General features: G+C 39.1%; 1 protein-coding gene across 10 annotated transcripts in view; it reads right to left on the bottom strand.

Annotated features, from left to right (window-relative positions):
- Positions 1–1,714: 1,714 nt before the first annotated feature.
- LDB2 (LIM domain binding 2) overlaps positions 1,715–26,813 on the bottom strand; it is a 264,065-nt gene continuing 238,966 nt past the window's right edge. For 3 of the 10 annotated variants that reach the window (XM_069014372.1, XM_069014367.1, XM_069014373.1), the window contains 3 exons: positions 13,265–13,388; positions 12,008–12,159; positions 1,715–3,003 (listed from right to left, as the gene is read on the bottom strand). In XM_069014372.1, coding sequence (XP_068870473.1) covers positions 2,773–3,003; positions 12,008–12,159; positions 13,265–13,388 — 507 coding nt within the window. In that variant the 3' untranslated portion in view covers positions 1,715–2,772. Of the gene's footprint in view, positions 3,039–5,687; positions 5,831–12,007; positions 12,160–13,264; positions 13,389–26,813 lie in introns of all 10 variants that reach the window. The other 7 variants (XM_069014374.1, XM_069014377.1, XM_069014376.1 and 4 more) reach the window with 7 other exon arrangements.

Below are 26,813 nucleotides of genomic sequence, written 5' to 3'. Positions count from 1 at the left end.
CGCGCAGCAGCTTGGGATGTGGGGTGAAGGACACAGCAGTGAGGAGACTGTGTGTCCAGCTGCTGTCCATCTCAACCACTTCCTCAAGCTGGCCCATTTTGGGCATTTCTTTTACTAATAAATAAGTGAATAAATAAAATCAGCTAGCTGTGTCTGTTATTCACCCTAACCACAATAGGGTGGATTGATAGCTTGTAGATGAGGGTTTTGAGGAGATATGGAAAAAGTGTCCTTCAAGATTAATTCAAGGACAGCACTCTAAGGAGTCTGTTGCTCATTTTTCAAGCATTCCTGTGTTTATTTACTGAAACAACAGGAGTAATATGACATCATAAATCTTTTAAAAATTGAAATAGTAATGCCAGTCTTGAAAGATTAATAATAAGGAACACCTTTTAGAGTGTGCTTGTGGAGATGTAATATGAATGATTAGTGTTTCTGAACATTAGAATTACAGTGTATAATTGTAATGTTATAGTGGTTATGTAGAAGCCAGAGATCCCTTAATGGAATACGTTGTGAATTTAATTATTTACATGGAAAAATCAGGGCTGATATAGTCACTGAATGATAAAACTACAATTTCCTACATACAAAGGAGCAGCATGGCTATCCACATTTTTTATTTAGCTAGTTTTAAATTCTGTAGTAGATATCCTTTGTGCTCTAGAGTGTGGCGTGTCTTTTGGGCTATCTTCCTTTTAGGCAAGGAGTACCACAGATGCCAAAATTCACTGAACAAGGACTTTGCTTTCAGGACCATGGGCCCAAGGCTGGTTCCTGGGGAAGGGAGAGAGCTGCCTCTCACCAAGAACCAAATGGCCACACAGGGTCCTTTGCCTTGTATTCCTTCTGCAATGGTGGTTTCAAAACTGTTTGGTGGAATCACATCCAGCAAAAGCATTATTAAAAAAGTATGTATATATGCTTAGGAGACACGTTTCCCTAGACTGGCTTCTGGGTATACATACAGCCACTCAGAAAAAACCTAGGAGCTCTTTAACTGCTCTTATCATGTCAGCAGTATTGAAAGTCGAGTTTCAGGGAAGAACAAAACATCACTCCCCTGCACAAAAGGCAGGATGGTGTAGATTCAGCATCTCTCTGCCGACAGTTCTTCCTGTGTTTGCCACTCACAGGGTGCACCTTGCAGGGCTTCCCAGGTGCCTCGGGATGTGGGAGTGTGCCTCTGTCCTCTGGCTCAGCTATGGGGCTTTGCAGGCTGGGATGTGCTCAGAGTGGCTGCACCACTCCAGGGCTTTCGCTGGCACCTGTGAACAATTGGTATGATAGCAAAGCAATGAAAGAAGGAGGATTTTTAAAACCCTCTCATCCTCAATTGAAGGACTCATCATAAAACTATCAGACTTAATTTGGCAGAGTGGAAATCCCTGCTCTGATAAGCCCTGGCCCTGGACAGCAAGGGATACAAAGTTCAGGATGGAGGTGCTCTGGCTGGACGCCCTGCACTCCCTCACACTTGGCTCTCATTGCTGTTACTCACCTGTGGTGCTGCACATCGTTATTGTTAGAAAAAGAGCATCAAACCAAACTGAGCTGCAAGTGATTCACACCTAACCATAAACCTTCCCTTTAGCTGGAAAAAGACTGCAATTCAGTGAAACACTAATTCCAGAAATCCCTGGTGCATGATGCTGAACACGGGTGTGTGTTTTGCATGCAAGGAACTGTAAATGCACTGTATAAGAGCACATTTGTTAACACAGTTTATTGGCACACTTATTGGCAAAGCATACATAAAATACAGTTGTATTATATAACACACTGACTCACTGTGTCTTTACATGATGAGTTGAACATATTAATATGTAAATGAAAAAAATTAGTTTCTTTTATAAAGTTTCACATAAATACACCGGAATATAAAACAAAACAAAACAAAACAAAAAAGTAAAACAAAAAATGAGGGCTTTACAAAAATATTATACAAGAAATATACTATGAAAAGAAATAACAACAAAGCCAACTCAGATACAATAATAAAAAACACAAAAGTTTTAGATTTATTAAGCTGCCCACAAAGTTAATGGATTACATGGCTTTAAAATATCTGGATCAACAGCAATTTTACAAAGCATAAACTCTCATAGGACTGGGTGTCTTTTTCCACATAAAAATATTTCTCATGTCTTTGATGAAAAAAAGACATTTCTTGTTTCAGTATTTTTATTAAATGATGGATAGAGTATCTACTGGCATCAGCTAAATGTAAATTAAAAATGCTGGATCCTTTAAATGATTAACTGATGAAAGAAAAGTTAAAGAACGAACAAAAGTACTTTAAATTACTTTTCCTTAAAAGCTGATCTTTTTCTGAAACAAGAAATTTCAGGTGCAAGTTGAAAAGCAGAAAATATATTACAATTGTAAAAAGTTTTACATAGTTACGTTAATGAGATCCTGAGCACTGATGACTTGTTAAAATATGGCCATTGTTTGATGAGGAAAAAAACAACCCCTTGCAATAAAATGCACTGTCAGAAATTTGCCATGAGATGCTGTTTAGTTTTCACTTATTTTAATTGAGGTCAGTGCCAGTATCTAGTTGTATGAGAACACTTCCAAGGAATGTATATGGAAGCTTATACAAGAGTTTTCCCTAACGAAAAGAAATTGGATAGCTTTAGTTTAGAAATAGATACTGTATCATTTGAAAGGTGTTTATTTTAAATTTTATTTTGAAGAATGCTGTGAAACAGTAATTAATAACCCACTGAAGTATATTGCAGTGGGCATTGCTGCTAGAATAACCTATTGGGAAGCTTGTGGTGTGGGGTTTTCAGATTTAGTCTCCTGGTTAGCAGGAGGTTTGCTGTTCCATGGGCTGTTATTTCCCAGTGCAGGTGAATTGTTGAAATCTTCTTCATCATCCATGCCATTTGCTGCATCATACTGTGTATTCTCTAATCTAGTGATAAGCCTTTCGTCTTCATCCCCAAATTCGCCTCCCATCAGGGTTGGTTCTCCTACCACCATCACATCCTGTGAACAGCACCCAATATTTGTTATATGGAAACCTTGAGAGAGAAAAAATCAACTTAAAATATTATGTTAGAGAATTTGCATCTCTTAACTTTGTGACATTTGAACAACAGAGTTAAAAGTTCCCACATAGTAGGAACAAGGAGAGAGGCTTACACTTTATTTCTAATTTAATTAAAAACTTCAACACATCTCTATAGATGCATGCTCATGGCTCTGGATCTCAGAAACCCCAGAACTGAAAAGCAGTTAGGCTGAAAAAATGTGCCTGATTTTAAGCAAATAACAGGCTATGAAACTGCCTTTAAACTTCTCCTTGAAATATTTAGCCTTTATCCAGTAAATCCTTCCTGAGCCATTTTCTTTGGAAAAGCACCAGGGTGTATCTCAGTTGGAACTTGGTGATATGCGTATTTTAAAAGTAGTTTGAAAGAAACCACATTTCTTATCCTCAGACTTCTCAAATATGGAGCACAGCACTCTAATAAAGATGGTAACTCTCTTATCCATAGCCAGCCAAGCCCTTTTACGCATCCAATATACTTGACATTCTGCTACTTAATTATGGTAATTAATTTAGGTAAAGTTTTCGATAAAAACAATGTTCACACTGATTTGACAATTTGCATAGCTAATTAAGTCATTAGCAAAAACCTGCTGATTGCCAACAAGCCCTGAATTTACCATCTGTTATTTCATGGTGCCTGTCACCTAACTCCATGTAGGCAACCCTGCCGCCAATCTGTGCAGTAAGAGGACCAATCTGTCCAGCTGGTACCGTAAAAGCAAGATGAAGAGTGCTAATTATAATTACACTGATGAAGCTAGTACTCATCAGAAACTAAAGCATGCAAGAAAGAAAGAATTCATCTAATCACTGCTTTAAGTACAAATTGTCCTTCCATGAAAACAAGTAAACCGCCCACTGTACTCCAGTGCATCACAGATTTGCTGCAAAAAACCTAAGCAGCATGGGATAGAAAGGTGCAAACTTGAATTGGAAAGCAAAGGTGCAAAGCCAGAGAGCTCTCTTGTTCTCTCTGTTCAAGGGAGAATTAGGCTGCTGTGCTAACAGCTAAAGAAATATGTGGAATGCATCTTTTCATGCAGCTCAGGTGTCAGGGCATCAGGTAGTGCTTGGTAGAAATGCAGTAATTCCAGATGTCTAGCTTTGTTCCTGCTGATTTAACAAGCCCTTCCAAGAATCCTAGTGAACAACAGATTCGTTTTTTAAAGGATCTGTTCCTCCTTATGAATGTAAAAAGGAAAATAGAAGACAAATATTTGCATTTAATAAGGTTTCTTTTTAATCAGATATCTACTTCCTTCAGCACAAAACAATACAAATTATTGCCTGCAAGTGTTTACACTATTTCTTGATATCCCTCAGCAAAGGCTGGCATGCTACAGAAGAATGTTTGTGTCACATTTTCAGCCTGTGCTTTGTAAAAAATTTGTGAGTATATGGAAATTGTTACATTATTTCTTCTTCTCTTTGTCTGTTTTGTTACTCCATATATCCATAAAATATTTAGTTAAATAAAACTCTCACACAGCTTTGCGACACAGAAGTTCAAAAGACAAAGGTGTTCCTAAGCAAAAGTTTATTCTAATTTACCCCATCCCTGTGAACAACAGGCAGTATATAGTGTGCACTGCTGAACCAGACCTGATCCCATTGTGTTGCGAGAGCATTAATGACAAAAGAGACCTGGCAGAGGACGGCAAGTTGGGTGTGAGTGTGCAGTGTTACATGGCAGGCAAAAAGGACCACAGTGGCTGGAACACAGAATCACAGACCGAGGTGGCAACAGTTCCTTTTACTTCAGCATTCTTGAGGACAGGCCTCAAGTTCTCTCTGTTGCCATACCAGCAAGAGGTCAGCGACTCAGATGAGACTTAGACAAGTGCCTCAAAAATCAGTATGGGGCTACAACAGCTGGCTGGGGAGGCCACGTGAAAGAATTAAGTATGTATTACATCCACCAAATGATTGGGAGGGGAAAATATGCTTAACATCTGCAAGTGCTGAAAGGACGACAATCACTTTAGGCCAATCTGAGGAGATGTAATAGGGTACTAAGATGGCATTAAGTAAACAAAAATGTAATCCCCACTGCTAAGACAATATTCCCGTTCCTGCTAATGGCAGGCTGAGGATTAATGACCCCACTGGAACAGTGCTAGTTTTGCTGCTCAGGTCACCTAACACTAGGCCGGGAAAAAATCTCAATCTGTGGCAGGAAACATTTGTGCATCAGTGGGAAGATGTTCAATAATTTTGCAAGTATTTCCACCTCTAATTTCTCAGGTTCATTTCAAATATTATTCCTTTCATATAATGACTCCCACTGAGAGAACAGTTTGAACTTTTATTTCCCTCCATGCTATTGAGTCTCTCTCTCTCTCTTTCTGGGAATTGAACTACAGTTATATTGAGGTTAGTGGGTTTTCCCTCATTCTATTTAAAAGATAGATATCACAGCATTAGTTACAGGACATCTGAAAAAAAATTCTTGACAATCTTGCCACTTATAGTTATAGCAGGCAAAAATAGTGTCTCAGGAAGCGCACATGCTGTTTCCTCCCCAGAGGATTCTGCTCCTCAGACTGAAAGCTGAAGACCCCACCAAGTGCACCCCATTGAACCTCCACTCACTAGATCCCGTGCAATGACCACCAACCTCTGAGGAGGACTGGAAGTGACTCCTTTTAGAGCCCCTCAATGCTTCTCCTTAAATTGGCCAGTGGGGGTCACTGCTGTTGAATGACACAAGGCTCCATCCCTCCCAGGGTTGAGGCTGCAGCTCTGGAGTGCTCCTAGCTCCTGCTCATGGAGTGAGAAGCAGAATCCAAGAATTAAACCCTAGTCTCTTGCATGGCAGCACACACTGCTATGGCCTAGTTATGGTAGCACATATTTGACTAAATTAGTTTAAAAAAGATTTAGACTGTAGTCACTCAATCTTATTATTTACTCTGTGATTAGAAACAACATTTTTGGTCAAGGAATGTCTCATGATAGTAAAATATGGTTGAAGTGAAGCACTGTAAATAAAGCAGTGGTTGTTTTACATTATGTGATAGAAATGTATTCTTTTATAATATAACCACAAAAGCAGCTTTCATGTATATCATACCTTTCATCCTGTAATAACCCTAGTTGCCATCCAAACTTAAATTGATACATATAAACTATACACAGAGATCACTTCACACAACACTCAAATGCAAGCACTTCTATTTAACAGACTGGTCATTTCTAGGCTTCATCTTTTTTTTATACCAAGCCTCAAAATTTAGCTCTGCCCTGCCCAGTCAAGTAACTACACTTTTTAAATTGGGATCATTCTATGTCTAAACAATGTCTTAGTGAAGTTTGGAGGTAAAAATATCTGGTGGGCCATGTAAAATTCCCCATCCCTAAGCCTGCCATCTTTGCTACTGTTAATATGTAGCCTCAGTAAGTGTGTTACAGTGATCAGTTTGTAGCTCTGTTGTCACAGTCCCCAGAAGTAGACAAACAGCTCTTCACAAGCCTAAGATAATTAAGCACGCCCGGCACTCTCAACTGTATCATTCAAGCACATCTCATACTCCAAGAACTGAAAGTTGCACTGGTTTTAGCAGCTAGCATACCTCTAAGTGCTAAGTCAAAAGAAGAAGGGTTCCTCCTCCTTCTATTCTTCTTATAGAATTGTGTTAATGGTAATTATTTTAATATTTGGCTTTTTAGCTCCTTGGCACAAAAATTATTAATGACTGAGAGCCCCACTGCTGCCCACACCCATAATGGTCACTGTTTCCATGAGAAAAACATCAGACTGATGTTGGAATTGAAATGATCTTTAGAAACAGAACTGACATTTTAATTAGGTTTCAGAGTAAACACTTTCTAGAGAAAAATCTTTCACATCTCATCATAATCCTCACTGTTAACTTGACATTCTGACCTTGTTTGGAATGGTTTTCCTAAAGTTTCCTAAAACTGGAAACAAATTTATTCTCTCTCATCTCCTTACTACTAAATCTCAGATTCTGAATTGCACAGTTCTGAGACATGGGGTAATTTCTGACACTAATCTCTGGCCCTGGAACTGTAGCTCTGGTTCTACAACATCCATTACAAACCACCTAAACCTCCCCCGTTTCTGAAACACGTAAGAGATTGTATTGCTCCCTTCCACATTAGCAGGGTTATTTATACATTTAGTTTCTGAGGAGCTTACAGAGAACTACAAAGAGAAAGAGAGATTACTTAGGTATGCAACTTGCTTAAAGAGTGCAAGGAGGTTCTACTTAAGACTCTGGATGTAACAAAGAATGTTTGATTTACTCAGTAGCATGTAGTGATGCTTTATTCTTTCCAACACATGATATTTTGCTGGGTTCATGGTTACAGCATACACTCAATGAGATCTTCATTAGTAAATGAAAGCAAAATCCACCTATTAATTTCTGTGGTAATGACTGGGAGCAGCATAGAGCAATGGTTCTTAAGAGTTTGTGAGAGTTGTGGATTGCTACCAAGTTTCAAATATATGAAAATGGATCGATGTGCCCTTTTTTTATTAAACTTAACAGAGAGTGATATTTAAGTGAAAACAGCTGTATGGACACCTTCTGATGACCATGCTTATTCCTGTAATCCACAGATCACAGTATACAAATCACTGCTCTACAGTACAAGGGTTTGGGTTTGCAAGGAAGTTGTATTTGAAACAAGGAGTATGAAAAATGCCAAGGAATATGATTTCAGCCAGTAAGAAGGCTTGAAAACTGAGAAAAGACTTGGGAAAATATTGCAGCTCGCTTCAAATACTAGAGGAAATTATTAGTACTGTGTAAGTGGCAAGACAATTACACACCCAAATTAGATAACTAATTTCTTTACTATCATAGGAAGGCTAACATTAGAAAGCAGCTTTTCTATGAACCTTGCAGAAGGACTCTTGCCCATCTTTCCTCTTCGTCTAGAGGAAAGTAGAAATTGGTAACTCCAGTTTCTGCCCAGTGGGCCTTTCGAAGATCAGATGTGATTGAGAACATGAACAAATGCAAGTTTAAATTACTGGCATCTGCTGAGACTAAGGCAGCTGAGTGGACTACTGCTTCTGGGTCCCTGTCCTGTCCATTTTCTTTATGCACTAAAGCCAATCAATGCATTTATGGGAAGCACTGGCAGTACTGAGCCTGCACCCATGAGAGCCTGAGAGAAGAAAACTTCTGGTAAGAAAAATCTTTTTGTATTTGTGCTATTGGACTGACTTTAGCAGCACTAAGTTCTACTTCCAGCACACTACGGTGTGTTGCCTCAGCACCCACAGGATTTGGGTCAAAAGCATCACCAGATAAGCAATGGACCAACCTAAGCATGAGCTGTGTGGTGCAATCATGGGGCGTCTTGGCTAATTGCACTTGTGTTAAGAATGTGGGAAAAATGTAGGAGATATGTAATACATAGAACAGGTATTAAACAAGGGACTTGGGCCAGAAGAGTGATGCTGACAAGAGATACTGAAGGTCTGCAATTTGAGAACTAACAGAATCCCAGAAACCACTGTTTATCCTACCATTGTAAGAGAAAATGGGGGCAATAGAGTGCAAGAGACTGTCAAAAGGACAAAGCTTTGTATTTTATTTACCACAGTTGAGAAAGTATAAACAATAGTTTAGAGGACGGACTGAAAGTGAACCTTTTCAAATTACTGATGAGAGGGAAGCTACCCACCCAGTAACAGAGACCCTTCAGATGCTTTTATGGATTGTCATTAGAGATGTATCAGAATGTGCTAGCACTGTGGAAGTGCTAATAAATGTAAGGCAACACAAGGAGCACAAATGATACTGATTGTTTAGGCTTCACCAGCTGAGCTTCAGGGCTCAGTGCCAACCTGACCCATGCATGGAAACATAATCCTGTCATTTCACTTTCTGGATTTGGCTCTGTATTGTCTGCACTGTCCCTGCCTGGAGAACTGATCAGAAAATAATGCAGGTAGAGGAAATGGCACAACCTTCTCCTCCTACTACTAGAAGAATGTCTATGTGACCAGTACCATTCCCTCATTAATCAAGGTTTCCTCAGCCCAGTGTATTTATGTGAAGAGCTGGAAGGGGCTGTGGGGAACATGACAACACTGTGAAGATTCAAGCTTTGCCATAGCTGATGGTATTTCAGCTGTTTTCTGGACACTAATCTGAACATGGGACATTTGCCTCTCCAGGCATGAAGACCTCATTATAGAAACAGAAGTTAATGGTATGAGTATGAGTGAGAAGTGTGGATGAGGTGTATGGTAAGTTCACACATTTGCCAGAGTGTATGCAGCATTAATGTATGGGTAAACCAGAATAATTACTATGTCCTAAACCAAGAAACATCACATAGAACAGAGGCTAAGAAAACACTGTTTAACCAGGATTAATTTACTACCAAAGTTAAAACAACACAGAAGCTTAAAAGAGACAGGAAATTAGATGTGATTATGGTGGAGAGACTGACTTTGCTGTCAGGGAAGAAATCATTGGAGAAAAAGAGAAAGTTGGAATACAGGACTTCCTACTAATCCAGGTCTGATATTTTTCAGGGCTCTCCAGAGAGAAGGATGAGAAAAATGGAACTGAAACTAGCTCTGGCTATGTGACTCATCTGGATAGAAGATGAGTGATTCCGTTCCTCTTCTCTAATAAGGAGAGGGGAAATGCTTTTAACACTAAAAGGGAATGATTTCAGTAGGGTGGGGCTTTTTTTCTACTGAGCAGAAAAGTCCCATTCACAGAAAGCTGTATGGCCAAATGAATATTTTAGTGAATTGAAAACTGCCAAATTGTGTTCAAGGATCTCTTGTCTTCTATTGCATGTAAGGGAAACCAAACGTTAACTACCAAATGATACACTTTAAGGTACAGTTATGGGAAAGAAACAGAAAGCAAGTTACTGCTACCTGCAGCTATCTTCAGAAAGCAATGGCAACAAGGTCGACTTCAAAGAATGCATAATTTTGAAGAAGCGTGGGGTAACATCTCTTTATTAAACTGAAAAGTGTTGAATAGTTTTACACCAAAATATCCTCCTGCTAAAATTATTTTGAGTTCTGTCTACTCTACAGAGTGGCCAAACCATCAATTCCATCTGGTTTGCTATCTTTGCTGTGGGGAAGATGGGAAGAGCTGTTAGTATGTCAAATCGAACAGCTAAACATTTTCCCCTTTGCAGATGGAAAGGAAAAGTGTCCTAAAAATGGAACCTTATCCTCAATACAAAAGAGTTTGGACCATTTTGTTAATCTGGTACAGAAATCAAAGAATATTGAAAAACATTGAGTATGCAACATCCTCAAAGTAAATGAAGGCTAAAAATCCATCCCTCATACCATAATAAACTTCACCAATATGTCTCAGATTCTCAACTATCACCTGCATCAGGAAGAGCAGCCTTGACTACTTCATCTGTCAGGAGTAGCCTTTCAGTACCTGAAGTCACTTTCAATATCAGTGGGAGTGACAGGGAACTATCAGAGGGCTCAATCACACTCAAACATCCAAGTACACATGGCTACTACTGAAGCCAACAAAAGTCCTCTCTCCAGGAAGGAGCAGGCTGAAGAGAGGCAGGGGGTCAGATTCTGATCATGCAGAACTCTGAGCAGGGTGTAGCTGACAGAAGGTGATTCTACTGTCTTTTAAAGTTGGAGGCAGCATGGAACTAGCTAGTTGTTCAGTTTTACACTTCATTGCTGTTTTTTCTTAAATATGGTTGAATATTGATCCAAAGGTTTTTCTGGCAGACACCATCAGTGGGGCAGAGTGGTGCCTGCCACCAGGAGATCAGGTAGTCAGCCTTCTGACTGCTTTCCGCTGCCAGAAAAACACAGAGATGCCTATATTAGGTAAAGAATCTGACTCTGGGGATTTGAGCCATGTGAAAATTTTAATATGACAAGGAGGAAATATGAGTTTAATGTACTGAAGCCCAACGCTGTAAACCAGTGGATTGCTAAATCGGTTACTAAACAAAAATCTTCATTTCATTTCACTGGTGTTAGTCTACTCTTTTTTTTTTATCTGGATATTCAAGCTTCCTAGAAAGTGTCTGCTTTGTGCTAACAAAAGGCCTATATTCTTTGTCAGGTTTCAGAGGAGACCTAGCCCCTTCCTATCTGCTGATCAGAAAACCAATAAAAATCCTTGCATGTTATTCCCAGGATATGACTTTATGGTTCCTATAATATCAAATTAATTTCCCGAGCTTTAAAATGCATAAGCTATCTCCTTATTGACTAAGGCACACTTTGTCACAATTTGGGGTCTGATTACCCCCATATTGTGACTAAGGTAGTAAATGTGACATTATTAAAGTGCTGATACAGTTGCTACTCTGGAAATGACTTGGTGTCTCCCTATACAATTAGGATGTCAACAGTTACAGCTAGAAGGGTGGATAAGCTGAGAGTCACATTCCAGGGGATCTACCCTCTGCAAGTGGAGTGGCTGGACAAAGATATAACCTCTGCAGGTAAGTTAATTCATAACCTGTTCCTGTTCAGCATCTGAACCCGGCACCAATTAGAGGTAAGGTACTAACGCAGAGAGACCAGCAGCTTCCTAGGGACAGCTGTCCTGCACCACTGGGACACATCCTCGCTTAGGACCTGGCAGATGGAAGTCTCCAAGGCTCATGTTATGTCTAAAAACACAAGGCCTAATCTGAGTCCCACCACTAGTGGAGGAACTCCCCCTGACATAAAGGGGAACTGGCCCAGGCCTTTAAAAAATCATATCTGATCCTCAGGATGCTTCTGTTTGAGGGTCCTTCATTAAAGCTGCACTGCAGAACAGCTTCTTCACACCTCTCCACTAATTCCCCAGTTTCCACAGCACAGTGTGCAAGATTGCCTTTTGCTTGTGATAGTTTTGGCTCAAGAATGCACCTTCTTTACAATGTATGGAAAGAATTAAAGCACCGGAAGTGATTCAGGCCTAAAAGGAAAGTGAGACTTACAGGTACCTGACTTGATAGACTCAGGTTTGCAGCAGCTGACTTTTTCTTGCTGTTGGTACTATTTGCATTGTTCCCAGCACTACTGTTAGAAGTGCTGCTGGTAGAGTTTTTCCTTTTCCTCCGTTTGGTTGTTGGTTGTCTTGTGGGTTCTGCTGCAATAAAATGGTAAGAAGGAAAGCAAATGGCAGATACTGTAAAGTGTGAACTAAAATGATCCATAAGCAGAAGTGCTGAAATACTGTTTATCTAGTTTTAAATTGCTAAGTTTAATAGTAGTAGTTGTGTTAGATTTAACATACAAACCGTAGAATGATATTTGGACCCAAACCAATGGAATTTGCTTTCAATTTTTTATGATGGATTAACAAAGCTTACTGTCCCAGCATTGTCTATAAAGGTACTCAAAAGCATTTTACTGATGGGAGTATCATGATAAGGATCATTATGGTCAAAGTGACTGTGGAACTTGCTGAAGGTCATACAGCAAGAAATGGTGCTAAACAAAAATCCAGGTCTTACTGTGATGCAGGGTACAGCCTCAAATGACCCAGCGAAAGGCTAAAGGAGCTTTCTACCCTACAGCTGCCATCAATGTGGCACACAAGCAACCACCCTCCTACATCCTGTGTGGGCTTCACCTTTAAAACTGCTGCTCCCAAGAAAACCCACAAACACTAATTGCTAATTCCATTGCCCTGCAAGCCTTCAAAACCCAGACCAAATCAGGACAGTTACACAGCTTTGCTTAAATTGGCAAAGCACAGAGGGGCAATTGTTCTTCTCAAAATTTGGCCTGGGCACCAGTGTGAACACTATTAGTTATATGAACCTTTATAATCAGAAAAAAGAGAGAATTATTATTTTGAGGTATAAGAGGAAGGAGATTAGGTCCAGGCCTGTAAATAACTTGATATTAGTCTCAAAGACAATTAATTATGAATTGTAGCTGTAATTTCAGAGTCACAGCAGGAAACAGGATTACATAAACGATGAATTCTAATGGAGCCAGTAGGCATTTTGCATTCCATCTACACATATTTTTGTACTAAATTATATCCTAGTCATAGTGAAACCATCTCAGTGTGCACATCTATAAATCAGTAGTGTCAGACTGAAATCATAAAATATCAGAATAATTTTCAGGCTTGCTTTGGGAGCAGTGTTAATTTTTATTACTTTCCTTTATAAGTAAACTTTCCTGTTGCTTCTCTATTAATTTAACTATAAAGTAAGCAGAATATTGGAAGTGAAACATACCTGGTGGGGCCACCATTCTCTGCCATTTTTGAAATAAGCAAGTCTTCAAGCAGTCTCGAGGACTTAGATTGTAAGTTTTATGTCTTGACATCAGTTCCTGCATTGGCTCCAGTATTACACACAACTGGAAGAAAAAATCAGAATAGAACAATGTCATCCAAGCAAAGCCTCCATTGATCAGTATTTACACACCTGGAAATTATATTTTTGGATTTTTTTTTACTCTTGCTAACAGAGCATGTCTTCTACAGTTCAGGTTAATCTGCACTGGGATTGCAAGATCAAAACTCTGAATTGGGAAAACTTTTGCTCATCATTTATTATCCTATGTATTTTTTGGATATATCAGATAACCTTCAGCTCTAGCCTTCCAGGGCACAGAGATTTCAGAAGACTAGAAAATGTTCATGCTTGATTGCCAAAGATGCAAAGATTAATTAATAAATAATAAAATTCCCATAGTAGATTATCATTCCCATACAGCAAAATGTGTTCTTCTGACCTGCTGCATACCACAATGAGAACTTCTTATAAATGATCTTTTATTTTGATATTGCATTCAAAATAATCAAGGTAATTTGGGGCTTTTTTTGTTATATGAGGACTATACACACTCTTCCTATCATATGAATGACATATATGAGAAAAAAGGAACCATTTTATTTTTCTCATCTGCTTGAATGCTGAATATATAAGATATAGATTTCTGAAAACATGGAATTTCAAACACCTTTTTAAAAATAGTCTTATATATTTTCTATCCGTTAACTTAATAATTAAAATCACTGTTCACTGCTTTTTACTCCTGTTAATCCTCACAGCAGATCCAGCATAAGGAGCACTGAACTGCTTTCTATTTTCTCCTGTTTATAACCACAGAATCATTTCCAGTCATTTAAACCTCACTCAAAGCCATTGAAGGCTACAAAATTGCACACGTGTAACTGAGGGCTTACTCTTGCTTGCTGGACCCTTGGTTTTTAGGCATCCTAAACAAGGAGAAACAATCCAGGTTGACCTGTAAGTTCTACCTGAAATTTGCAGGGCTAGCACATAGGAGGAAAAGGTTCCTTACTTGCAAACTGAGCACATATGATAAGGAAGTAGCTGTCAGAGAATAAACATGGAGCCTGTGTGCCATTTTTAGTCACTTTTCAAAGCAGAACTGCATTTAGAAGCAGGGGCAGGTTTGGCTTTTTTTACCAACAGAAGTAGGGCAACAAGTTGATCAAATTATTAGAAGCTAGAATGGCAATTCAAGAAAGGCGTAACTTAAGCAAAGTATTTTTTTGAATTATTTACTTAATTTTAGAAAGCTTTGCTGAAGGCCCACCTAGGATTTACTTCAGCAGGAGATGTTTTCCCTTCATTCTTTGACAAATATGTAAGACAGGAGACAAATTCTTCTCTCTGGGCTGCAGAGCTGAGCAATGCTCCATTCACCCCACCTGCACCCCTCTCTCATTCATATAAATGGAGATGCAAAGTATGCAGGGAAAATAGCTGAAAGGAGCTGCCATGAGGACTGAGACTAATTCAGCATTTAAATATTACTGTGTATTGGCACTGCTGTTTGATGAGCCTTTCATTAACAGCAGTTAAAACAGAGATAACATAAAGCAGCAGGGAGAATGAAGAGCTTCAGTATGAGAAATTATTTTTTCCAACTGCAGAAATTGAATCTGCAGTTGCCTCATTGACTTTTTTCTTACATACTTTTAACATATTTTTGGTAAATAAATATCTACAAGATAATCGAATAGACAGAAAGCTGCTATCAGATAGTGCACTTCGGGCTTGGATTTTCATCTAGTTCAATATTCTATTAAAAATTAAGATCATCAGGTCCTAAAATATATACAGGATCCAGTTCATGCTGTGAAAGAGGTGTTGTATTTTGAGTTCATATTCAATTTATTCTGAAGCCTGCAGGTCCTTGCTCAGGTTTTGTGTGTCTGTGTGTGTGTGAGAGAGAGAAAGAGATTAATGATCATAATGGACACCATTGTTTTGGCTCTCAGAAGTCTGGGTTTCTGGTATGGCTGCCTAAATTTTCTCATTCTGAGCTGATGGCAGCAAGCATGAAAAAGATACTTGTGATAATTCTGAACAAACTAATTACCCTGGGCAGAGCACTAGACTCATATAGCTCTACTGCTGCTGGGACTAAAAATACATAAATATATATGTATGTTCTTCCAACATTTCCTCAGGGACACTTTATTCATGACATACTTACTCCTCCCTAGATATTTATTATTGGCAACAAAGAGAATGTTTCTTCTTTATCATCTTGGCAAAGATGTTTGCTATTGTGCTCTAACCATAATGTGCACTGAGAACTTATGCTGTCCCTGCAGCCTGTGGATATCTTGACTGCTAATCCTATATATAATCTCTTTCACTTCATACACAAGATTAAAATGGAATACAGACCCAAAATGTAGAAATGCTTGACTGATCTCACATGCATAGAGAAAAAAGTATGGGCATGGAGGGCCCTACTCTAGGATGTGGGAAGTCTCATCTTCTGGATACCTGGGAGCTGTATCCACTCACACGAATTCCTCTTCTGGTTTTTCTTCCTCTAAACTCTGAAAATTGTAAGGTCAGCTTTGGATACCCGAGTAATAGGAGGGCATTGCACTCTATAGTTTTAAATGCATCTAGCTCATGTGAATTGGGCATAAGTGTAAAATACACTGGATTAAAAATGATTGATAGCAAATTTCACAGTCTTCTTCGGTGACCTCTGAGACCTACTTGAAATCTAAAGTTACTCAAACCCAAATCCTTGAAAGAGGAAATGATTCTGCTCCAATTATCTTAGGTCCAAGGAACTTGCCAGTGACAATCAGTAGCTTGGTTTTTTCAAAAAAGCCAGATCAAAAATGTGGGGACAAGATGCATTTAAAAGCTTGGTTGGCCAAACCGCCTGCTGTCTTTAACCATGGTGAGCAGGTAACTGGCAAGCTTGGTTGAGAGAGTGAGTTCTTAAAACAAAGCTAATGAAATATTTCATATTCCTGCATTCATTGGCATATAGAAGAAGCCTGAGGCTTAAACTGTCTGTTCCCCACAGATCATCTCGTCTCCCTCTGTGAGATTTCTTCAAAACATCCATTTTAACATTGTTTCAAGCACTGGATAATACCAAAATGTACAAGTTTTTACTATAGTACTATATTAATAATATTTGGAACACCAACAAAACCAATCTCTCCTACAAGCAGTTTCTTCACAGCTTGAAATCAGTCACCCAGGAAAATAGCCTAAAGACTTCAAGGATTTAGTGCGGTGACGATGTATGATTACAGAAATAATTTCTACATTCCTAGGAATGCAGAACCCTTTATGGCAATGCCTGACAAGACAGATATTTCCAAGTTCCACGCTTAGGCAACACTAGAGGTGGGATTCAGATGCATGCACATATGTGTCTAGAACTAGGTGATGATGCCCTAGATGATGCTGGATCTGATCCACCAGATCACTCTTGCTGTCCCAGAAGGACACAAAACTCCATGTGGATGTTTCAGGCACTAGAATGTGTCCTAATTGTGTGCACAATTGAACAAAGCCTAAAGTACAAAGAAAAATTTTGTTTGTTTTAGCTTTTAAAACATATTTGGAACAATGTGTATCATAATAGATTATATACTTTCCCTTTGCAGGGCTAAAACCTACTGAAAGAACATGACGCTTAACAACCCAGCATTATCAGAATTAGTTTCTAGCCATGTTATCTGACCTCATAGTAAAGATGTCTGACCATTACTCAGAAGCACTGCTGTTCCACTGTCAGAGCAGTGAGGTGGAGCCAGCACTAGGGATGAACACAGCGCTTCACACTGAGAGATCATTGGCATGAGCAGCCTGTGTTTGTGGGTGCCCAGTACACACTGGGACCCGTGCACACGTTTTGGTGCTATACAGACTGGCAATGACTTTCCTAGAGTTCCATGTGTACCCTATGGACAATTCATCAATTACAGGGCTTGGATCCAACTTGACAAAATGGTAAAGCCATATCCTTGGGGCTCGGGGAAGTGAAAATAGGGAACATAATAAAGCACGTTTGGGGGCTGGTTTTCTTTCTTTTTTTGGTGTTAGTAAAACACATCTGAAGAATTAGATTTATTTTTTAATGATTTTTTTGGAGGACAAGACTAGCATTTACAGGTTTCAAAAAACTGTGTGTTTCAAGAAGGGAGTTATACAAGGAGATACCGGCAGCACTGCTGACAGGAGTTAAAGGGTTCTGAGAATATGGATCCGCACAAAATTTCCTGTAATACCTCAGTTATCAGCAGAGCCCAAACTGGCCTTCATCAGTGAGGGGTCATATTCAGCTCTGAGATCAGTCCAGTCACACCACGAATAGTTTTAGCCTTATGATTTTTGTTCTAATGCTGGGTTTTTATTCTATTCTGAGAACGGATGCTCATTCTGGAAGCAGTGAAGATTAGCAAGAAAGACCGATGTGAAAGCTCTCTTTTACCTTTTGCATACCATAAGCTAATATATTCTTTTCCTAATTTAATTAGCGATTACCCTCCTCAGCGAAGCCTCTTTCCTCCACGAGGTTTTTTGCGTTTGCGGTAAGGAAGGCTGTTCTGCGGTCGGTGCAGGCGGTGCGGTCCTGCCGGCGCTGAGCTGCAGGTGGCAGAGCTGCCCCAGTGAACAGGCTCCCCTGCCTCCGTGCCAGCAGCACAAAGGAACGGCAGCCGTTCAGCGTTTTAATGCTTTTTGCATTTTAAAGAGAAATCGGTGAGCCTCCGGTCTTGCCATACTTAGCTGGTGACACTACATAATCACCTAGCCAGTTTCTTTACATCAGGAAACATATCTAGTCAGTAAGTGCCAGGTGGCCAGCGAGTCCCATGGTCTACCAAAAGGAGCAAGTTTTAAGTATCTTCCTATGGTTGCCCATTTTGTCTGTATACATGAAAGTTTCACTAAGTACAATTTTAAAAAAGGAAATAACTAAAATTTTTCATGTAGATGACACTTAAAAATGTTAATGTACAATGTAACATCAGTTTTTCTGAATGAGCCGACAAGGAATGAGGCAGAGATGAGAGTGTTCTCTGAAGTTCTACTGAAATGTAGTTTTAACTCTTTGATGCTTGAAACTTCTCCTGGTCAAATGCCTGTATTAATCACTTGAAAATTATAGGAACTGTTGCATATTCAGAGCACATGTTGATTTACAACCCTTCCTAAAAGTGACAAAACCCCCATTTGAGTGGAGTATTAATCATTGGCTAATATCCAGGTAGGATGTTGACAGTGAAGTTGTACCTGGAATACAATGTGCAGTCTTGAAGAGGTTGAGTGCTTTCTTGCAGAGCTCATTTTTTATCCTCCACAAAGATACTGAGTTACTAACCAACGAATCTAAACACACTGACATTTTATTGCTATGCTGAAATGCAGTCTTCCCTCTACACACCCTCTATGTGCTCTAGAGAAAACAACTTCAGCTAATGCTGCTAGAGAAATTCTGGCCCCAGTGCATTTCCCTGGGAAAGGTCCCATTTATTCAGTGGGGTGGGATTTCTGAAAAGAACTGAAATGTCTCTGCACATCCACATTCCCTGTTTAATGCATATCCACAGATACATGTTTCCAGAGGTCCATGGTATGTTACTGATACACCTGCAGTGAGGAAGGGGACACACTATGGATATTTTTTCAGGCCCTGTAAAAAAGCCCGAAAGTCTGACTGGAAGTCTGACTTCCTGGAGTGGTTTCAAAGCCTTGTATGAGTGCTCTGGACCCCCAGCAGCATGGCACTGAAATAGGAATGCATTGCTGCAGTCCTCAATACAGTTCATTCTTTGGAGTTAGAAATAGAGAAAGCTTATAGCTGTTTAAATTCCTCTGCTCATGCTTGTTTGTCAGAATTAATGTAAGTATCATTCCCCTGCAGAGCAGAGGGAGGAATGAAAATTTCCTAGGAACATATTGCTGCTTCTTTCACTGGCCGGCTTGCAATTCACTGCTCAAAATAGCATGTGTTTTTTAAGGATCACATGTGAATACAGAACATTTTCATTTTAAAAACCATCTTTATTTTCCATTAAAAACATGGAGATATAAATGAGAAATGTTTGGGGGTTTTTATGAACTGAAAGAAATGAGGTGATTTTTTAAATACTTGTTTTTCTAGAGGGGAATACTCTGGCTTTGTTCTAAGCTCTTGCCCAGTATGTCAAGTCAAATACAAGTCTCTTGCATCAGTACAGTGCAGTGGACCAGCTATATCCATGGTCCTTCCCTGCAAGATGAACTTTAAGCCAAAAGAAGGGGCTTTGAGATTCCCATCACTGAACTTACTATTCCTGCTACCTGCTTTCCCTTTTTGAAGAGCCACTGTGCACTCCTACTGAGATGTGGAACTAATAAATGTTCATTGTACACCCCATGTAATGATATACATGGAATAAATAAATGTTCAATTTTGACCGTAGTTAGTGTAGCAAGCAGCAAATTCAGTAACTGCTTCAACTTAAATTAAAAACCCAGTTATTTTAACCTGAATATTCAAATTCCAGTCTGCACAGGATCATTTATTTTAGGGAAACCTTACATGATCTTTGGGACAGAATGAAAAGCCAGATCTTAACCCCAATAGCTTAAGTAGTCCAATACCACAGAGTAATCCCTAGCTTGTTTACAGTGACTACTGTTCTCTCCATATTTCCAATTCCTTCTGTGCCAAAGATTTTTTAAATTGGCTGTGTATAAACAGACCGAAGTCCTCAGGTTTGCTACATAGGTAGGAAACAATATGAGTTTTGAAATCTACAAGGAGGTGGGAAACTGCTTGGAAATATGGTATAGGCATGGTTACTGTATTTACTCCTAAATTAAAGACATTTTATTTAAACAAATAGCAATGAAAAGGTTTTAAAACTGTTACTAAAAATACTTCCTTTAGGCTTTGACTTAAAATCTCATTGAGATGAATAGAATCACACCTCTGAAAGAAATTGTTTCAGACTAGATCAGGGCTCAGCAAGGCAGCGCTGCATCAGGTTGAACTTGGCTCATATTTTAAGTACAACTCCAAACTCATATAGAGTGGATATTTTGTGTTAGCTTTAAAAAATAAGAACGAGTTTCTGCAGCACAATACCATAGCAAAAGCAGATTCTGGGACAAATTCCATAACCTGAGATTTACAGAGTCTGGGATATACTTAATAGCCATCACTCAGCATGGGAGAAGGGTCCATGTTTTGTGATACCATGCTGAGTCAAGAAATATTTGTACTTACAATCACCTAAGAAGCTAGAAATTAGAATTTCCAGCTTAACACTTGCAATATTAATGATCATTTGCATCTACAGCTTATTATTTGTACAATGCCAGAGATATACATATATTTTACAAAATACAGAGCCCCTTGTTCTAAAAAGATTCCTATCTCAACTAGATAAGAGATAAAATACTAAGCCAGGAGTATTTTGGCAATAGAAAGGTATGCACATAAAAATCACAATTTCATGTATCTATCTACAAGTCCCTTAGGACTACTGATACATATTTAAATGGTTCTCACATATTGACACTTGGAAATATGGCTGTTTTGCCTGATGCACTTTATACAAAATGTCATTAATTTCATTGATATCTTGGTTATTTAGGAAAAACTTCTGCCACAAGGCTCCTGGCATTCACTATTCCTTTTGTGTGTGTTGCCAACCCTGGAAGACACAGTGGGATGACACACAACTGCTCAAGCTCCATGCTGGAATGACTAGTAAATACTCAGCACTCAGTAATGTTTATTCATCCTATGCTATGCCCTGAATGCCAGTCTAGGACTCTCCAGTTTCTCACTAACACCCAGAGGTAGCGAATGATTTCTCAATAATGCAGTATTCAGCTGCTCAATTGCTCCCAAGCTACATAGCTCATCATGTTTTTACACTGTTCTGTATCTGCAGCCATTTCAATTCCCAGCAACATCCCAGCAACAGTGATAACGGAAAGAAGCAGCATTCATTTCAGGTAAGACTAAGCTTAAAAAACATGTTTTTTCAGGCAAATACTATGAGTGGGTAGGAAACAGATCTTAACACAGCACAGCCATCACCAGCATTGCAGCTAATTCTTGTTAGTGTTGCACCCCAATTTAATTTCTCCTTCCCTCCTTCCCCGCCCCCCACCCCTCCCTTTTTTTTCCCCCTCCTTTACATATCAGCTAGATAACAACTCCCAGCAGTGTCCTCTCCTCCATGCACTCTGGTGCAATTCAGGTGCCTACGGAAACTTTGTTAGCTCTCGTGGCTATTAATTCTGCCTTTCCTTGTGGTGGCACCATGACAGTGTCAAAACTGTGTGCCTGGTCAGCAGGGAACCCAACCTCCTTTACAATTCAAAAAGTTTCTTCCTCCTTCCTTGCATCCCAGCAAGGACTGCATGTTCCTCACTCCCTGCAGTGTGCCCAGGCTAGCAGAAGGGCTCTGGTTTTATCAGTTCCAGATCCAGGAAAGCATTCCTGTCAATGTCCCTGCTCCTGCAGAGCTGCTGCTGAAGTGCTGTGCAGACAGCTGGGCACACTCTCCCCTGAAAAGAACCTCATTTGAGGGCCTACTTAGCATCATATTGTACTAAACTAAGCATTTCTTACAGTGGATATGATCAGTCTTAGTGACATCTTCAGTTTGTAAGTAATGAGTGGTGTGAAGCACCTTCAAGATGCCACATAATGAATGTTGAACTGGACAGATGTGCTCTCCTTTCCTTGTCCGAGGGGAAGCTGGAGTGCATCTGTGGAGATGAGTTTGACTTATACCTTATTTAGTTATCACTTTGTCAGTATGCTCATCATTACAGCATGTGCTGCAAGGAATTCTGTTTCAGAATATTCTTAAGCATTAAAAAAATGTTTTAGGGCTCTCAGTCATTGCTGCAACTATTTGAAAACCCTCTCCCCTCAAACTGAAAAATTTTTCCTTGTGATTTTGCTTAATCTTTCTATTTAAGATCCATAGTTTAGGAAGGGTTTAGAAAGGAGATCCACTGCTTGTAGTTTTGCTTCTCTCTTTGAAGTTTTAATGCTGTTTTTTTAAATTTCTATTTTTTGGGCTCTTTACAAGAACTTTGCAACTTTAAATGATTCACTCTTCCTCTCATTACCCAGACACTAAAAGAATGTCCTTTCAGCAAATGCTCTTTTTCCTATTTACCTTCTGTACAGTGGGGAGATGTTTTGAAAAACCCCTCCTTCAACAGCATCACACACAAGTCTTATGGGCTTTTAATTTTGTTTCCACCAGCTGGGCTCACAGTTCTTCCTACACCAAAATGAATAGGGAATGTTATCTGCTTCCTTTCCCTTCCCTTGATGACAAATCAGACAAAGTAAGGGTACTTGGTTTCAATAACATAAGTAGATAAGAGTAGATATTCCTGGAAGCCCAATGGCAGAGGCAAACTGCATCCAGTTGCTGCATGTATTTTCAGCTAATGAAAATAAAAGGACTTATAGAAGGAGTCTCATCTTCCTCCTGATGGGCTTAGTTCCGAAGGCCATGAAAATCTACAATCTGAATCATCTAAATCTCGTTTAACATTGCCTAAATCTTCCTTATGGATCTCCTGGAACAATCTGGCCTCATCCAAACTGTACAGATTGTTTTTTTTGTCAGTGAGGACAACCTACTTGAGCCTTTTCCTTCAGCAGAGATCTTAACTGCAGAAAAGGACTAATACATCAAATCACAAGTTTGTATCATAAAGAAAAGCCTTGGACACCCCATCATATTTTGTGATTCTTCTCTCACAATTATCTATATAGTCAGTGATCAATAGGAAAGATTTGCGTCTTACACATATCAGATAAAAATTAAGCTCTTAAATGATTTTAAGAGAGACCACAAAATTTATCTTTGTAATTTAATTTAACATTAGTGTTAAATTACATTGCAAAGTGCATCATGTTGACTGCATGATATGATCTTTTATACTGCACTCAGTATTGCAGTGAGTATCAATTTCAGAGAGCTTGTCAGGACAAAATTAAATTTTAATGTAAATTGGAGCAGATTCATTAATTTCAGTCTATACTGGGTTTGGATGGAGTTCCACTGTTAGGTAAGGTTTAAAGCTGGTCTGTAGTAATTAGGAGGAGGAACTAAGCATTTTGCACCAAATATTTTTTACTGAAGCCTTGTCCTGTGAACTGAGACCTCATTTTTTAAATCCAATTATAGGTTATCAATTGACATAGAAACGCAGTAGCTATTGTTTTTATCTCACTATGTTCCAGTGGCCTGGTGCAAAGCATATGGCATTTGAAAGCTTTCTTAATTTCATTTTCTCTAGATAGTTAAAAAATCATACAGCTTACAATTTGTTCTCATTTCAATATTATTGCCTCTGCTTCTAACATGATCACCAATTTTATTTCTTACACAGTACCAAGTTAAGAAAAACAAGGGTGACTTTGGAGACTGTAGTGCACTTCAAAAGAGGTTTGTTGCTCTCTTATTCTTTGCCAAGCACAGATATTTAATAATCAGAATTCCTTAATAATCCACCATCACAGCCAGTCCAAACAGTATCTCTAGGAAACAGCATCGGAAAGGTCTATTTCCTTGTTTGCCATCTCCCATCACTATCACGTGTGATGTTGCTGCGTGACATTTCCTTCCTCTCTATTTCTCCAAAGGCAAACATGCTCCTATTCAGCAGTTCTGAGTCAAATCCTAACACCTGATATTTCTGATATGCAAACTGTTAGCTTTTTCTATTTGTGCAACAATGAGACCTTATCAGTTTTGCCGCTTTTCATTTTGACTATGAAATGCAGCCACTATCACTCTTCACCTGTGTCCCTGGCAGCTCCCTTAGGTTCAGATGGAAGCTGGTATGTTGTTTGTCTTGTTCAAACTACTGTTGATTCAAAACAAATCACAGTATTATAAAAAGATCAAGAGTGTAAGGACTGCATTTGAATGCTGACAATTTTTAGTGTGCAGCTGTATTACAACTTGGAAATAAGTTTAGAAATGTTTTCGTGGTGAAGCAGTCTGCAGACAGCAAATGCTGACTTAAAGTTACTGAAAGCAGACCAATAGGAGATGCTATGCCTGGCCAAAATGCAAGTCCAAAAATTTAGTGGTGAGATTGAAGTTTTTGGTTTGCATATAATTTTTGAGGCTACTTCAAAATATGTGACACAGATGAAGACAGTCTCTATATTGAAAAACAAAACATCACATTCACCTTTGATTTTACAAATTCACTTCCATATGTTGTTCTATTTTCAGGTTTCCTTGTACAAGAAATCATCTCTCCTTCATACAATAGATACACATGAAGATTCATACAGACTGAGGCAATACAACTGTGATTCATCCTTCAGACTAATGTGTACATAGCAACTCTAATTTTATTTACAACCATGAAAAAAGAAAGCTTTTTCCAGAATATAAGCAGCTAGCTCTTCTGTCATGAATCTCTTTCCCCATCCATATAAAATCCTCTTCTTTCTATACTGCAGCTCAAGCACAAATGCAGTGTTTTTCACATAACCAGTTCTATTTTTAGCCTGAATTGTAGGAAGTCTGCAGCATTAATAAATGGAAGAGAAGTACAGAAGTACACCGCATGGTAATGTGCCAATGCAAAAGCTACCTTGGCCTTTAGCCAGTGAACTGTGGTTAGATGTTAGAGCAATCAAAGTGAAAACACCACTTATAACGGAATGATTAATAAGCTGACAAACTTCCATGCATTTATTTCATACTTTTTGAATGCCAACCTTATTAATACCAACATATTTTCTTTTTATTAGTGATATCTCTCAGCCTGAAGCACAGAGGAGATAAATATATATATACTTATATGTATTTTTATACCTGCAATTGAGGTTTGCTTAATTCTGTGTTCAAATAAAAAGGAGGATACTTTGCAGTGTAGACCTTGACACAGGAAAACAAGGAATAAGGAAGGAGCTTTTCTTTATAAACTAATATTGTGACTCCAGTAGGCATAAAACTCATTGTTTCAAGATTTTCTCTCCTATTGACTCCGCAATTCCCTTGTCTGGCACCAAAATTCAGAAAGCAAAAATGCTCCAAAGCTGTTACACAAAGGACAAAAGTTCACAGTTCTTACAGGGACACAGTCTTCTGTAATCACTTCTCACCCAATCCACAAAACTTGTCCCAGCACTGTTATGCTGTGGACAGATGGATGTTTATATAAAAGACCTTGTTCCTGAATAAAATTCCATTTCGGGGTTATATAAAAACAGCAATTACTGGAAAATGGAACTTTTTAATTAAATGTATTCGAAGAAAGAAGGGATTAATGACTTTAAAGTAGGGAGTATTTAATGCTTGCAGTCATAGATCATCCACTAGTGAAGCTGTATTATCACCATCAGGCAACGATGCTTTTAAGTATCGATGGTGGGTATGTTCATAAGGCTTCAAATGTTTTCATAGCAATATAATTAGCAACACAACTAATGTATACTACACCTATTCTTAAAATAATGCCATATTAACCTTAACTCACAGCAACCTCTTCAAAATAAAGAAACATAGACTTCAGATCAGGCTGGTTGTCCCTTGGTCCAGTGAAGTGCAGATTTGAAACATTGAAACTTTTAGGCAATGCCGATGTGGTAGGGTACAGTTCCTGATAATTACACCAGAAAAAGGTAATAACTGCCTATCTGATTCGCTGATTTGTAGGTAGGAAGGAAATGATTGCTTTGTGCTTCAATTAAATACAGGCAATAAAACATAGGCAAAATTATATACTGGCTCTGAAATTGTGCCTGCACAGATCAGAGCCTGGGTCATGCACATCTTAAAAATCAAGCTCTGACTGTGTACCTCATATGGATCAAATACTATATGGTGAGAACAGAAACCCACGCACAGAAGTCAAGAGAGAAAAACCGAAACACCAACATTAGCTTTGTTTTTCTGTGAAGAATTTTATTCAGGTACAGCAAAATCAATACTTGTCCTCTGACTGTACACAGTGTACTTGAGCTGTTCTGTCAGGATCTATATAGAAAACAGAGATGGAATTTTAGGTGGGTGGATGTGATGATCAGGTGGAGGTAAAACACAATGGCACGTGTGGCCCCTGCTTCCCAGAATGGCTGCATCTCGCAGTGCTGTGGGGACATTGTGTGGGGACACTGGCGCTGCCTTACACCACCCACTCAAAAGTGCTCGTGGTCTGAGAGTCTGTGCTGTAAAAGTCCGCCCCAGGGAAACACACAGGAAAGTGCCATGACATGGCAGCTGCATCTGAATGGGGAGAGTCCAGCCTCTTCCCACCCACCCCACCCTGCAGCACAGCATAAACAGAAAGAAAGAGAAGTACCAACAGTACCAACAAACTGCACACATAGAAAAATCAGATTGCCCAATCTGATTTTATCAGACTGGTCACTTAATAAATTAGATACCAGATCATTCTGCTGCTTTATAATACATGATGCTGTACCTCAGCTTGACCTCCCTGCACTAGTCTTGTGAGACGTGAAATGACTAAAATCTGTGCT

Source organism: Aphelocoma coerulescens, chromosome 4 (genome assembly GCF_041296385.1).
Source record: "Aphelocoma coerulescens isolate FSJ_1873_10779 chromosome 4, UR_Acoe_1.0, whole genome shotgun sequence".
NCBI classification, from domain to species: domain Eukaryota; kingdom Metazoa; phylum Chordata; class Aves; order Passeriformes; family Corvidae; genus Aphelocoma; species Aphelocoma coerulescens.
This window is presented reverse-complemented; position numbering and strand designations above follow the sequence as displayed.